This window comes from Chiloscyllium punctatum, chromosome 38 (genome assembly GCF_047496795.1).
Source record: "Chiloscyllium punctatum isolate Juve2018m chromosome 38, sChiPun1.3, whole genome shotgun sequence".
Lineage (NCBI taxonomy): Eukaryota > Metazoa > Chordata > Chondrichthyes > Orectolobiformes > Hemiscylliidae > Chiloscyllium > Chiloscyllium punctatum.
The window spans coordinates 59,705,585-59,719,292 of record NC_092776.1 but is presented as its reverse complement, the minus strand read 5'-3'; the positions used below and the strand labels follow the sequence as shown (position 1 = coordinate 59,719,292).

The window sequence follows — 13,708 nt, the reverse complement described above, 5'->3', positions numbered from 1 at the left end:
GGTTATTAAAGCAGAAAAGACCTTGAGGAGACTGAATAAAGTGAACAGTGGGAGGATGTTTCCTAATGTTAGGAGGCTAAAACTAAGGAACACAGTTTAACAATAAGAGATTTCCTTTAAAACAGATTAGGTGTTATACCTGAAACAGTTGTTGGGTTGTGGAATTCTTTTCCCCAGAAGCTAGCGGAGGCTGGGCTTTTAAATTTATTGAAAAATAGTTTCAAGTCTTGATAGACAAGGGTATTGAGGGTTATGTGATACAGACAGGAAAGCAGAGCTGAGACCACAAGTAAGCAGCCAAGATCTTATAAAATGGTAGCATTGGCTCAAAAGGGGCTAGACAAAGAATGTTGACAGGGTTATACACTGATCAGGGCAACGAAACCAATTCTATCTAATAAGGCATGATGGAATGCCTAAGACCTAAAAGAACAAGGGAAGAGGTGATGGCTATTTTAGTTAAGAGTTAGCTTGGTGTGAATTGATTGTAAAATATGGGGAGCTAGTATTTGGTTTTGTAAGAGCTTTATGGTGTGTGGTGCATTGAAATAAAGCTGTCACTAAAAGTGTGGATTTGATCTCTATTTAAATATAGTGATCTTGTATACAGCATTGGTAGTAAAGGATGGTTAACTCAAACAGTAACATTTTCTGAACATTAGCCTTATGGCCAGTGGAAACATTGATTACAATATTGATCTGGGATACTTCTTTACCAAAGAGGAAAAAAGGTATGGCCTTAGCACTTTCATTACCACATAAAAGTAGGATAAGAAGCAAAGATTTTTTGTCAGAAGTGGAGCTTTTTGATTCGAACACAGATTAAGAATGATACTTGGACCTCAGGGTTAAATTATGAGGAGTATTTTCATAAATTTGGTAGATTATAATCCATATCAACTGGATTTTGGTTGAAATTTTAAAGTTTCATCCATAATAAGTGATCAGCTCCAGCTTGGGTGTGGATTAGTTCTAGTTTCTCACAGCATTTGAATGCTCTGCATGAAGGCAGAATGAGTTCATTAAAGCCAAAGTCTCAAAGAAGACAAACAGGAGACCGGAAGAACACAGCAAGCCAGGCAGCATCAAGAGGTGGAAAAGTCAATGTTTCAGGTATAACCCATCTTCAGGATTGGATGTGTGGGTAGGGGGAGCTACAGATAAAGACAGGGGGTGAGTGGGATGGTGAGATGTTGATAGGTGAGCACAGGTAGTGAGTATGACCTGGTTGGTCGCTAGGAGGATGAATCAGGTTATTAGCTTCAAGGAAGGGTTGGTAGGTGAAATGGAAGGGAGGAGACGTGGTTGGAAAGGGAGCCAGAGGATGGATGGGAGGGTTATTTGAAATTCGAGACTCGGTGAGTTGTGGGCTGCCCAGGCGGAAGATGAGGTGTTGTTCCTCCAATTTGCAGTCTGATTCACTGCAATAATACACGAGGCTGAGGATGGACATGTCGGAGAGAGAGTGGGAGGGGAATTGAAATGAGTGACCGGGAGGTAAGGCTGGCCATTTCAGGCCTGGCAAAGATGCTCAGTGAAACGTTCCCTTAGTTTATGTTAGGTCTCAGCAATGTAGAGAAGACCACATCGAGAGCACTGGATGCAGTAGACGAGGTTGGAGTTGCAGGGAAGCCTCTGTTGCGTCTGGAAGGACTGTTTAGGACCCTGGAGGGAGGTGAAGGAAGTGGTGTACAACCAGTATTGAATCTTTTTCGGTTAAGGAGAAGGTACCAGCGTGGGGTTGGAGGTGTTGATGGGGAGTGTGGCGCGAACCAGGGAGTGATGAAGGGAACTGTCTTGTGGAAGGTAAGACAGGTGGGGACGGGAAGGTCTGGGCGGTGGGGTCTAATTGGAATTGGCAGAAGTGTTTCAAAATGATATGTTGGATGCGGAGGCTGGTGGAGTGGAAACTGAGAACAAGTATGTTTGGGTATGGGGGGTATTTAGAGTGGTGGGGTGGGGAATGGAAGAGATGTGGTGGAGGGCTGTCTGGATGACATGGGGGAACTAAAACATTGTCTGAATTAGGAGGACATCTGGGATACTTGGGAGCAGAACATCTCCTTGTCAGAGCAGATGTGACAGAGATGGCAGAATTGGGAAAAAGGCATGGAGTTTTTGCCTGATCCAGGGTGGGAGGAGGGTAATCTAGGTAGCTATTGAAGTCTAGTTCTGGAAAAGCACAGCAGGTCAGCCAGTATCCAAGGAGCAGGAGAATCGATGTTTATGCTTATGTAAAGGGTTTATGCCCGAAACATCGACTCTCCTGCTCCTCGAGTGCTGGCTGACCTGCTGTGTTTTTACAGCATCACACTCTCAACTCTGATCTCCAGCATCTGCAGTCCTCACTTTCTCCTAGCTATGTGTTCATAGTAAATGTTGGTCCATAAACTGTCACGGGAGATGGAAACAGAGAGGTCAGGAAAGGGGAGGGAGATATCCGAAACAGACCAAGTGAATTGGATGGCAGGATGGAAGTTGTTAGCGAATTCGATGAGGGGAGGACTAATTCGGTGAGGTGGAGGAGGGTATTGGTGGGTGGGGAGGGAGTGGGGAGGCGGTGGACTGCAATGAGTCTGTTAGGAGAGGCAAAACGTTGAGGGCCTGCAGTCTGCACTTGTGGAGCATGGACATGTATAAGGACTGCAAGTCCTTAGTGAAGATGAAGCACTGGAGGCCAGGGAACTGGAAGTTTCTGAAAAGCTGGAGGGTATGGACTGTGGCCGAGATGTAGGTGGGAAGTGTCTGGATCAAGAGGGAAGGAATACAGCTAAGGTAGGAAAAAATGAGTTCAGTGGGGCAGGAGTATACAGAGACGATGTTCCGGTCAGTAATTGGGCTTGTGGGTCTAGGGGAACAGGTAGAACCCAACATTGTGGGGTTGGGGGACTATGTGGTTGGAGGCGGTGGAGGGGAGATCACCAGAGGCAATGAGGTCACAGAGTGGAAGATGGTGACGTGGTGGGCCATAAACAAATGAGAAGATAAGTGAATAAAAAATGCCACACAACAAGAGCTACTAACCTGGACAGAATTTGGAAAGGACAGAGAGATGCAAGATAGGATATAACCAACCTTATCACAGAGGTGGATGTGCAACAAAAATGTGTCTTCATTTGGATTTATAAGACTCCAGCAATACAAATGGCACAAGGTTTTAAAGAAAGGTTGGGGAATCAAGATATAACTGTAGAGTCACCAATGACAGGAAAGCAATTTTGAATATTTTCTTAGATTTATGAACCAAAATGAAAGTTATTCTGAGTGATAAGATTTACGTGCATTTGGAAAGACAGGGTTTGATTAGGAGGAGTCAGCATGGTTTCATGTGTGGGAGATCATGCCTCAAAAATTTGGTAGAGTTCTTTGATGAAGTGACCGGGAAGGTTGTTAACAGCAGAGCAGTAGACGTAGTCTGTATGGATTTCAGTAATGCCTTTGACAAGGTTCGACATGGTAGGCTGCTCTGGAAGGTTAGATTGCATGGAATCAGCGGACATGGCAAATTGGATACACAATTGGCTTGATGATAAGAAGCAGAGGGTAATAGTGGAAGGATGCTTATTGGACTGGAGGACTGTGACTAGTGGTGTACCTCAGGGGTCAGTGCTGGGTCCACTGCTGTTGATTATCTATATCAATGATCTGGATGAGAATGTACAAGGCATGATTAGTAAGTTTGCAGATGACACTAAAATAGGCAGTATCGTGGACAGTGAGGAAAGTTATCAGAAATTTCAGCAGGACCTTAATCAGCTGGGGAAGTGGGCTGAGAAATGGCAAATGGAATTTAATATAGAGTCAAAGGGAGGAGCTTCATGGCCTTCAGGAGTGTAGTAGAACAGAGGGACTTGGAGTTCAGGTGCACAGTTCTCTGAAAGTGGAGTCGTAGATAGGCAGGGCAGTTTGGCGCACAGTCAGGGCATTGCACGTAGAAGTTGGGAAGTTATATTTTAGTTGTACAGCACGTTGGTGAGGCCACAGTATTGTGTTCGTGTTTTGGTCACCTTGCTATAAGAAGGATGTTCTTCATCTGGAAAGAGTGCAGAAGAAATTTTCAAGGATGTTGCCAGGACTCAAAGGTCTGAGTTATAGGCAGAGGTTGGTCAAGCTAGGAGTTCTTTCTTTAGAGCGTAGGAGACTAAGGGGATCTACTGGAAGTGGTTAAGATCATGAGAGGCATGAATCAAGTGAATACACTCAGTCTTTTTCCCAGGGTGGGGGAATCAAGGCCTAGAGGGCATCAGTTTAAGGTTAGACATGAAAGAATAAAAGGGAACCTGAGGGGCAACTTTTTTACACAGAGGAGGTATACATGTGGAATGAGATGCCAGCGGAAGTGGTTGAGGCCAGTACATTAACAACATTTAAAAGGCATTTGGATTAGTACATGGATAGGAAAGGTTTAAAAGGAAATGGGCCAAGTGCAGGGAAATGGGAAATTTGGTCGGCATGGACCAGTTTGGGCCGAAGGGCCTGTGTCCGTGCTGTAGGATTTTGTGACTCTAAATGCTCATTGTGTAGATCAATAGATATCAAAACTGCATTACTGCAGGAAGATCAATACAGAAAAAAAAATGTGTTTCTTCATCCTAAAAAAGAAGAATCAAATGCAGTGGGCACACTGTGGAAATTAAATAAATGTGTACAATATATGGCCTAGTTTGCTACTTCTCAGAAAGGTTTGTATTACTGAAATTTGGTTATTTTCAGGTAAATGTAAATGTTTTGCTGGTATGAGGGGCAACTTTCAGGTATATCTATGATGCATGTGGATGATGTTTCTTTTGGGGTAGAATTTGAAAATCTGGTCATATCTGGGGCATTTTAAGTACAGTGGATTAGAAATCAGACAGAATGGATCAAGTATCACTTTGTATTGGCAATATTATTTTGAAAATGATAGCCCACTACTATTAGTCAAAATAGGGCCTCAGAAATTGATATATCAGCTTCCAAATCGGAGTTGGAGGAGTTGTGAAGTCTAATTGGATGGCTGAATTGGCAGGGTACCCAAGAAAGGCCACATAGCAGTTTTGAAGTATTAGAGTTGAGTATATCAAAATCCCAAGATGGTAACACTGTTATCTCTAACCTTTGCAGCCTTAGGAATTCTGCAGCTTTGGGGATTCTGCGCATGATGATTGGAATGCAACTTCCATTTCCAGAATTCACTGCCAGGTGCAGACTTTGGAGATCGATGCAACAGCAGCAAGAATGACAGGGAAGGTAGGGTGGAAGATATCATTCAGGTGAACAAAACAAGAAAAATTGTAATTGTGTTTCGAAATTTCCATGATTGAGATGCCAGGAAATGATATTTGTTTATAATGATGTTTTTTACGCAAATCTTAAAATGGGATCTTGAGTACACGAGGGTTCATAACGTTTCTTTTGGGAAAGAAAGGTAAATGTGCCTTTTAGCTTAGAAAGTCAGCAAGAGCAGCAAAGTTGTAAGAAGCACCTGAGAAGCAGAAACTCTTGCTTTGGTCGATATGCTTTTTTTTAAGTGAAAATATTGGAAGAAATATTTGAAAACATTTTCAAAAGAGATTCAGCAGCAACACTCATCAGCTATCTGATTGCTTTATGAGGAAGGAGTAAGTTGTACAAAATTGTTGGACATATTGAAAAAAGGAAACCTGGAACTTGCATGTGTGAAAAGGAGGAATACAATTTTTATTTTATTTCAATTTTATCTTTTTTTAATGTTCTGGCATTTTATTATATATTGGTGATTTAAAAAGGAAAAAAAAAGGAATCTTATCATCTGAAGGCAATCCTGAGACTTAAAGGAATGAGAAAACAGGTAGTGGATATGTTACTTAAAAGTCAATTGGGTGGGATATAAAAGTATAAACATAGGGAGCTAATGGATGAGTTTTTTGCAGTGTGATTAACTGAAGTAAAGATCTTGCATAAAATTGTGGATTCAAACTCCATTTAAATAGTTAACATAGTGTGTATAACAAAACTGATGTTGATTATTAACAAGAGAAAATCTTGTGAGGCCACTGACCTCTGGAAAAGCAGAATACATGTTCAATTATCAAGTGATATAAAGTTCTACAAATGAATTGAAATGTGTCAAACATCACATGCAGTTTTACTTGTCCAGTTAACAAGGCCAGTGGTAGAAACTAGAACAATTTCCTGGTATGTGGCCAAAATACAACATCGACTATTCCCAAAACACATGTAACAGCATACATACAGAGTAATAAACCTGCACTCTGACCCCAACTTTGTACTTGCCACTCACTGGAGAGAACACTTTGAGGTCCAAGAGTGAATTTTTCTGAACTTCTGAGGATAAATAAAATGTATTGATAACTTGTGAGTGTGACATGTTTTCTCTATACTTACTGAGTCATATCTTCCTTGACAGATTCTTGCTCAGATTCAGATGAAGAGAGTCCTGTCCAATAATATAATGGACAAAGGATGAAACATCTTGTTTGAATAAACTATGAAATATTTTCCAATAACAGATGCATTTATATTGTAAACATAGGAGAATGTACAATAAAACAATACAAATAAGGGCCATTAGTCACCACGTTTGTGAAGGAACCGAGAAATTCATCAGCAACTCTAGGCATGAATTGAGTCCAGGGAATACTCCTGTGCCTGAAGGTAGGTCAGAAGACTGATCAATAGTGATTCTGCTCAATTTTAAGAAGTCTGGTGAACTGCCATTATCTACCTTGTGTCCTCTCACAGCCTGCTAATGAAATGCAGATATGGAAAGTCAGGTAATTGTGAATTATGAGTTGTCCACAGTTAAATGTTGGAGAAGGGAGCAGGGTGGCCATCATAATTGGTCGTGCCATCAGACTAACCGTGAAGCTCTGAGAGCACCTGCTCCTCCTACTTCAACAAGTGGTTTAAAAAAAATTGTATCCTTTCAGTGGCACTAACTCGCTCAGCCTTACTTCGGAGCACAGCTGTCCTGGCACCAATCCCTTCAGAGCAACCCAGTTTCAAGAAGGAGCCTTTCAAAAGGCATTGAACCCTGAATGCCAGGGATAGCCTGAGGCCAAGAATTTCTGACCTCCCAAGCCAAAATAGTAATAATTGCTGCTCATGGTCGACTACAGCTCAAAAATTTTCCTTTTATCTTAAATGCATTATTACATATTATCTAATTCATTCATTTTTTGAAAGCTCATCTTAAGACCCATAACAGTATTTATTTATGGCACAGATAATTTTCTAAATGTTACTAAAAGTAGTAAAGCTGATGACCCCAGAGAGCACCAAAACCTCTTTCTTTGTTTTTTGATCCTGATTGTTTTTATTTCTATTGGAAACTGAGCCAGGAAAGATCTTGAGAGTTACAAATTAGCCAGGAAAGACCTGAAGAGAGAGCTAAGAAGAGACATGAGAAGTTGTTGGCAGGTAGGATCAAGGAAAACCATAAAGCTTTCTATAGGTAAGGCAGGAATAAAAGACTAGAGAGAGATTAGGGCCAATCAAGGGCAGTAGTAGGATTTTTCATCGGTATTCACACTGGAAAAAGACAATGTTGTCGATAGATAACAGGAAACGACAGGCCAGTTAGCTTAACATCAGAGGTAATGTTGGAAGCAATTATTAATAAAATTATAGCAGGGCACTTGATAAGTTCAAGGTAATCTGGCAGCAACAGCATTGTTTCTCGAAAGCGAAATTATGTTTAACTAATTTATTACACTTTTTTGCGGAAATAACATGTACTACGGATAAAGGACAATCAATGGATGACTGTACTTAGATTTCCAGAAGGCATTTGATAAAGTATAAATTCTCACTTTACTTAATTGTGCAGTTGGTTAAGTGCTGTGTCCAACAATTAATTATTATTGAAATTTGTAAGCCACGCTGGGGTACACATTCCAATCTGCGCAAGTACTGGACAGAAGGAGACAGAGTGAGAACTTTATATCTACACGCTTAGTTCAAGGTAACACACATTCAGACACCTCTATCCTGACTCATTTTTATGCTCTCAGCATTGCAATCATTGTATCATGACATCATAATTGTATGTCCAAAATTTGCATCATTCTGCTAGCTTTCAGCTCCATTTCAGAGATGGAGTACAAAAACTAGACTGAAATACTGAGGGAGTCTTGGTTGTCATCTAGAAGAGCCTAGCAAAAGGACCAAATGGAAGGAAGTGATATTATAAATCAACTAAGAAATAATTGGGTGAGAACTGGCTGTGTATAAAGGGAACAACTAATCAGTGTTGTTGGAATTTTGTGATGCAAAAATTGAAATGAATCTCTGACCAGTAACTATATATGCCTAGAATCTGTTGAAGCAACCTTTTAAACTTGGTATTTAACAGTGCTGTACTGTCCTATGGATGAGACATTAAAGCAAATTCCTAAAGTCCATTGCATGATTCAAATTGTTTCGAAAATACTACGGCATGACTTGTAGCTCAATCAATACCATTTAAATAGGTTAACCAGTCATGCACCTCAATCTTTTAAGAAATTATATTCAACTACATCATGTCAGAGACCCTAAGTCAGAATTCATTCGCTTTAGAAGAGATGAGAATCCCATATTAAGGCTGTTATTTGCTGAGCATCTCATTGTACAGAGATCATATATTCATACAGTACATAATACACCCTTTTGCTCATTGAGTATGCATTGACAAAAAACAATTCTAAATCTACACATGTCCCAGCTTTCAGCACTTAGCCTATAGCCTTGAATGTAGACATTTCATGTGTTCATCTAAGTACGACACTCCCACCCAGTGAATTCCAAATCCCCCCACCCATTAGGAGAAAAGTTACTCAAATCCCCTCCAAACCTCCTGCCTTCCATCTTAAAATTTTGTCTCCTTTTTACTGACCTTTCAAGTAAGAGACCAGCTACTTTCTATTCACTCTGTCCATGCTCCTCAATCTTATAAACCTGCATCAGGTTCACCCTCAGCCTTCTCTGTTCCAAAAAAAAAACAAGCTGAGCTTATCTCTCTTCATAGTTAAACTGCTCCATCCCAGACAGCATCCTAATGAATCTACTTTGCACCCCCTCCAGTGCAATCACATCCTTTCTATAGTGAATGACCATAACTGCCTATAGTGTGACCAGAACTGCACACATTACTCCAGCTGTGGCCTAACTAAAGTTCTGTATAACTCCAACATTACCTGCCTGCTCTTATCATCAATGCCACAACTGATAAAGGCAGGTGCCATGTATGTCTTCTTAACTACCCTATTAAGCTGCCCTGCCATTTTCAGGGATATGTGGACAAGCACCCCAAGATCCCTAAGATTCCGACTGTCCTGTCATTTATTGATTACTCCTTTTTCTTGCTCCTTATTCCAAAGTGCATCATTGCACATTTATCAGGATTACATTCTATCTGTCATAGATCTGCCCATTGGGTCTACATCCTCCTGGAACACACAACCTACTTTCTCACAGTCAAATACTTAGCCAATCTTTGTATCATCCACTTATAGGTTGCCCCCTTATTTTCTTCAATGTTATTTTAAAAATATATCTCATAAACAATAAAGGAACTCAGCACTGATCCTTGTGGTATGCCACTGGACACCAGCCTCCAGACCACAAACAGCCTTCTACCATCATCCTTTGTCTCCCATCACTAAGCCAATTTTGGATCCATATTATCAGGTTTTCCAGGATCCCATGTGCTCTTACCTTCTTTATAAAAGTCTCCTCAATGGAATCTTGTCAAAGGCTTTGCTGAAGTCCATATACTATGCATCAACTGCATTACCCTCATCCACACACTTGCTTTTCAAAAACATCAATCAGATCTGTTACGCATGACCTCCCTCTGATACAGCCATGATGATTATCTCTGATCAAACCTTGCCTCTCCACATAGGGATTAATTCAGAATTTTGTCCAATAGCTTTCCTACCACTGGTCAGTAATTCCCAGGTTTATCCCTATCACTGCTCTTGAAAGATGAAGCCACTTCTGTTCTCCAGTCCTCTGGCACCTTTCCTGTGGCTAGAAACAAATTAAAAACCCTGTCCTTACATCCCACCATTCCTCACAGCACCTGGGATACACCTCAACCATACCTGAAGATTTGTCCACTTTTAAGCCTGCCAAAACATCCAATACCCCCTCTCACACTGTATCAATCTGCTTAAGATCCCCACAGCCTGAATTCTGTATCTCCATCCACCTTCTCCAAAGTATGGTGGAAACTGAATTCAATTTAAAAAATCTGGAATTAAGTGTCTCATGATGGCCATGGATCCATTGTCAGGAAGTCCATTTGATTCACGAATTGCCTTTAGGGAAGGAAACTGCCATTGTTACCTGATCTGGTCTACATGTGACTCAAGAGACACTTAACAGGCTCTTAACTGTCCTTTAGACAATTGGGGATGGGCAAAAAATGCCGACCTAACCAGTAATGCCCTCAGCCTGTGAATGAATAAATGGAGACCAATGTTCTCTGGCTCCACACACACAGATTGCCCCAGCACCATAATTTTTTTTTAGATTAGATTAGATTAGATTACCTACAGTGTGGAAACAGGCCCTTCGGCCCAACAAGTCCACACCGCCCCGCCGAAGCGCAACCCACCCAAACCCCTATATCTACCCCTTACCTAACACTACGGGCAATTTAGCATGGCCAATTCACCTGACCTGCACATCTTTGGACTGTGGGAGGAAACCGGAGCACCCAGAGGAAACCCACGCAGACACGGGGAGAATGTGCAAACTCCACACAGTCAGTCGCCTGAGGCGGGAATTGAACCCGGGTCTCTGGCGCTGTGAGGCAGCAGTGCTAACCACTGCGCCACCGTGCCGCCCACCATAATGGCCCCTTTGCTTTCCCTAGTTATTCTTTTGCCACTGTTATTTATGTAAACGTTCTTGGAATTATCCTAATCTTGCCCCCTAGTATTTTTCATGCCCCCTCTTTGCTCTCCTAATTGCTTAAGATCCCCCTGTACTTTCTGTACTCCAATAGAGCCTCCACCACTTTGTACCTGTTAAAAGCCTCTCTTTTCCTACTTAACCAGTTTTGAAAATTACTTGGTACTCAGGGTTATCTGGGTTTGTTGTTCCTACATTTCACCCGAAAGAGAACTTGTGAGGCCTGTACTCTTGCCAATTCTACTTCAGACACCCCCACTGTTCTACTATCGGTTTATTCAGCAACTGTGACAGTCTACTTGGTTCAAATCCTGCCTTATCCCCATCTTTTCTCAATCCAAACTATCTTTTGTTATCCATCTTGCACTCCCCCTGCACCAACCTATGCATTCATGTGCTCAGTTCTTTAATGTCTGTACTCGTTAGCTTGAGCCACAAGGAGTGATCCAGAGATTATAACAATAGACAATAGACAATAGGTGCAGGAGTAGGCCATTCTGCCCTTCGAGCCTGCACCACCATTCAATATGATCATGGCTGATCATCCTTAATCAGTATCCTGTTCCTGCCTTATCTCCATAACCCTTGATTCCACAATCCTTGAGAGCTCTATCCAACTCTTTCTTAAATGAATCCAGAGACTGGGCCTCCATTGCCCTCTGGGGCAGAGCATTCCACAGCCACCACTCTCTGGGTGAAGACGTTTCTCCTCATCTCTGTCCTAAATGGTCTACCCCGTATTTTTAAGCTGTGTCCTCTGGTTTGGCACTCACCCATCAGTGGAAACATGTTTCCTGCTCCAGAGTGTCCAATCCTTTAATAATCTTATATGTCTCAATCATATTCCCTCTCAGTCTTCTAAACTCAAGGGTATACAAGCCCAAACAATAATTAACCTTTGAGGTCCTGCTCTTTAGTCTATTGCCTCCCTCCCTAAATTCTTAATACAAGACCTCATTATTCATTCTACCTTTATTACTGGTATCAATGTGTATCCTGACCTCTTTCTCATCACCCTCCTCCTTCATTATGCTTTGCAGCCACTCAGTGACATCCGACCCTTGGAGCCAAAAGCCAGGTTGAAGTACAGTTTGCCCCTGCTAGTAAGTGGAAATTCAGTGTGATCACAGAATCTAGACATCCATGATCGCAGTGAACAAAATGTAACCTCAGATCGTGTCAACGACAAATAGTCAGTTGTCTCCTATCAAAGTTGAGTGATGCCATGCAGCAACGGTTATATGCTCTACACACTGCCATCAAACACTAGTATCACTCATTAGTGCTATCTACAAGGTAGAGCTGATCTCCTGGCTATTTGCATTGTATGACACTTCCCAAATGATATTCAGAGTCATTGAGTTAAAAAGCACCGAAACAGATTCGTCCGTGCTGACCAGATATCCTGATCTGACCTAGTCCCATCTGCCAGCATTTGGCCCATATCCGCATAAATCCTTCTTATTCATACAATTACAACATGTAAAAGGTATCTGGATGGGTGTATCACCTCTACTACTTTCTCTGGCAGCTCGTTCCATACACGCACTACTCTCTGCGTGAAAAAGTTACCTCTCAGATCCTTTTTAAATCTCTCCCCTCTCACCTTAGACCTATGCCCTCTAACCAAGGACTCCCCTAACCAAGGAAAAAGACCTTGGCCATTCACCCTATCCAAGTTCCTCATGTTTTTATATACCTCTATAAGGTCACCCTCCAGGAAAAATAGCCCCAGCCTATTCAGTTTGTCCCAAAGCTCAAACCCTCCGATCCCAGCAACATCCTTGTAAATCTTTTTTGCACTCTCTCAAGTTTAACAATATCTTTACTATAAAACAGTAATCAAAATTGTACATAACATTCTAAACGTGGCCTCACAAATGTCCTGTACAGTTGACATGACATCCCAACTCCTATACCCAATGTACTGACCAATGAAGCAAGTGTGTCAAATACCTTCCTCACTACCCTGTCTACCTGTGACTCTACTGTCAAGGAACTATGCACCTGCACCCCTAGGTCTCTTTGTTCGGCAACACACACCAGGACCCTATCTTGATGATATTGAGGCCCAAAATCTAAACTTTGATGACTGGTTTCTCACTTTTGGAGACAAGGCTTCTGACAATCAAAAAGAAATAGAAGCCATTCAGCCCATCGAGTCTGCTCCCCCATTCAGCCTGTCGAGTCTGCTCCCCCATTCAGCCTGTCGAGTCTGCTCCCCCATTCAGCCCATCGAGTCTGCTCCCCCACTCAGTCCGTCGAGTCTGCTCCCTGACTCAGCCCGTCGAGTCTGCTCCCAAACTCAGCCCTTCGACTCCGCTCCCCCATTCAATTAGATCATGGTTAATCTGAAAATCCTCAATTCCACTTCCCTATCTTTTTCCCATTCCCCTTCTTAATAAAAGTCTTTCTGTCTGTCCATCTCAGCTTTGAATATTCTTAATAAAACAGTCTTGACAGCCCTCTATTGTAAAGAATTCCACAGATTCACTCCCCTCAAAAAGGAACTCCTCATCATCTCTGTCCTAACTGGGTGACCTCTTACTCTGATATTTGTGATCCTGGTCCCTGATGAAGGGCTTTTGCCTGATACATCTCCTGCTCCTCGGATGCTGTCTGACCTGTTATGCTTTTCCAGCACCACACTCTTGACTCTAATCTCAACTCAATGCCCTGAAGTAAAGGCCACATACCATATGCTTTCCTATTATCACTGAACTTGTATGCTCACCTGCTGTGATTCAAGCATGAAGACACCAAATCCTGCAGCTTTCTACAATGGTTCTCTAATTAAATAATAACTCTTCTTGCCAAAGTGCAT

At 41.9% G+C, this 13,708-nt stretch overlaps 1 protein-coding gene across 7 annotated transcripts in view; it reads right to left on the bottom strand.

Annotated features, from left to right (window-relative positions):
* The window catches only part of mypn (myopalladin), a 304,790-nt gene that overhangs the window by 156,663 nt on the left and 134,419 nt on the right, over positions 1 to 13,708 (bottom strand). For all 7 annotated transcript variants that reach the window (XM_072557964.1, XM_072557967.1, XM_072557968.1 and 4 more), the window contains exon 4: positions 6,367 to 6,418. In XM_072557964.1, coding sequence (XP_072414065.1) covers positions 6,367 to 6,418 — 52 coding nt within the window. The remainder of the gene's footprint in view (positions 1 to 6,366; positions 6,419 to 13,708) is intronic.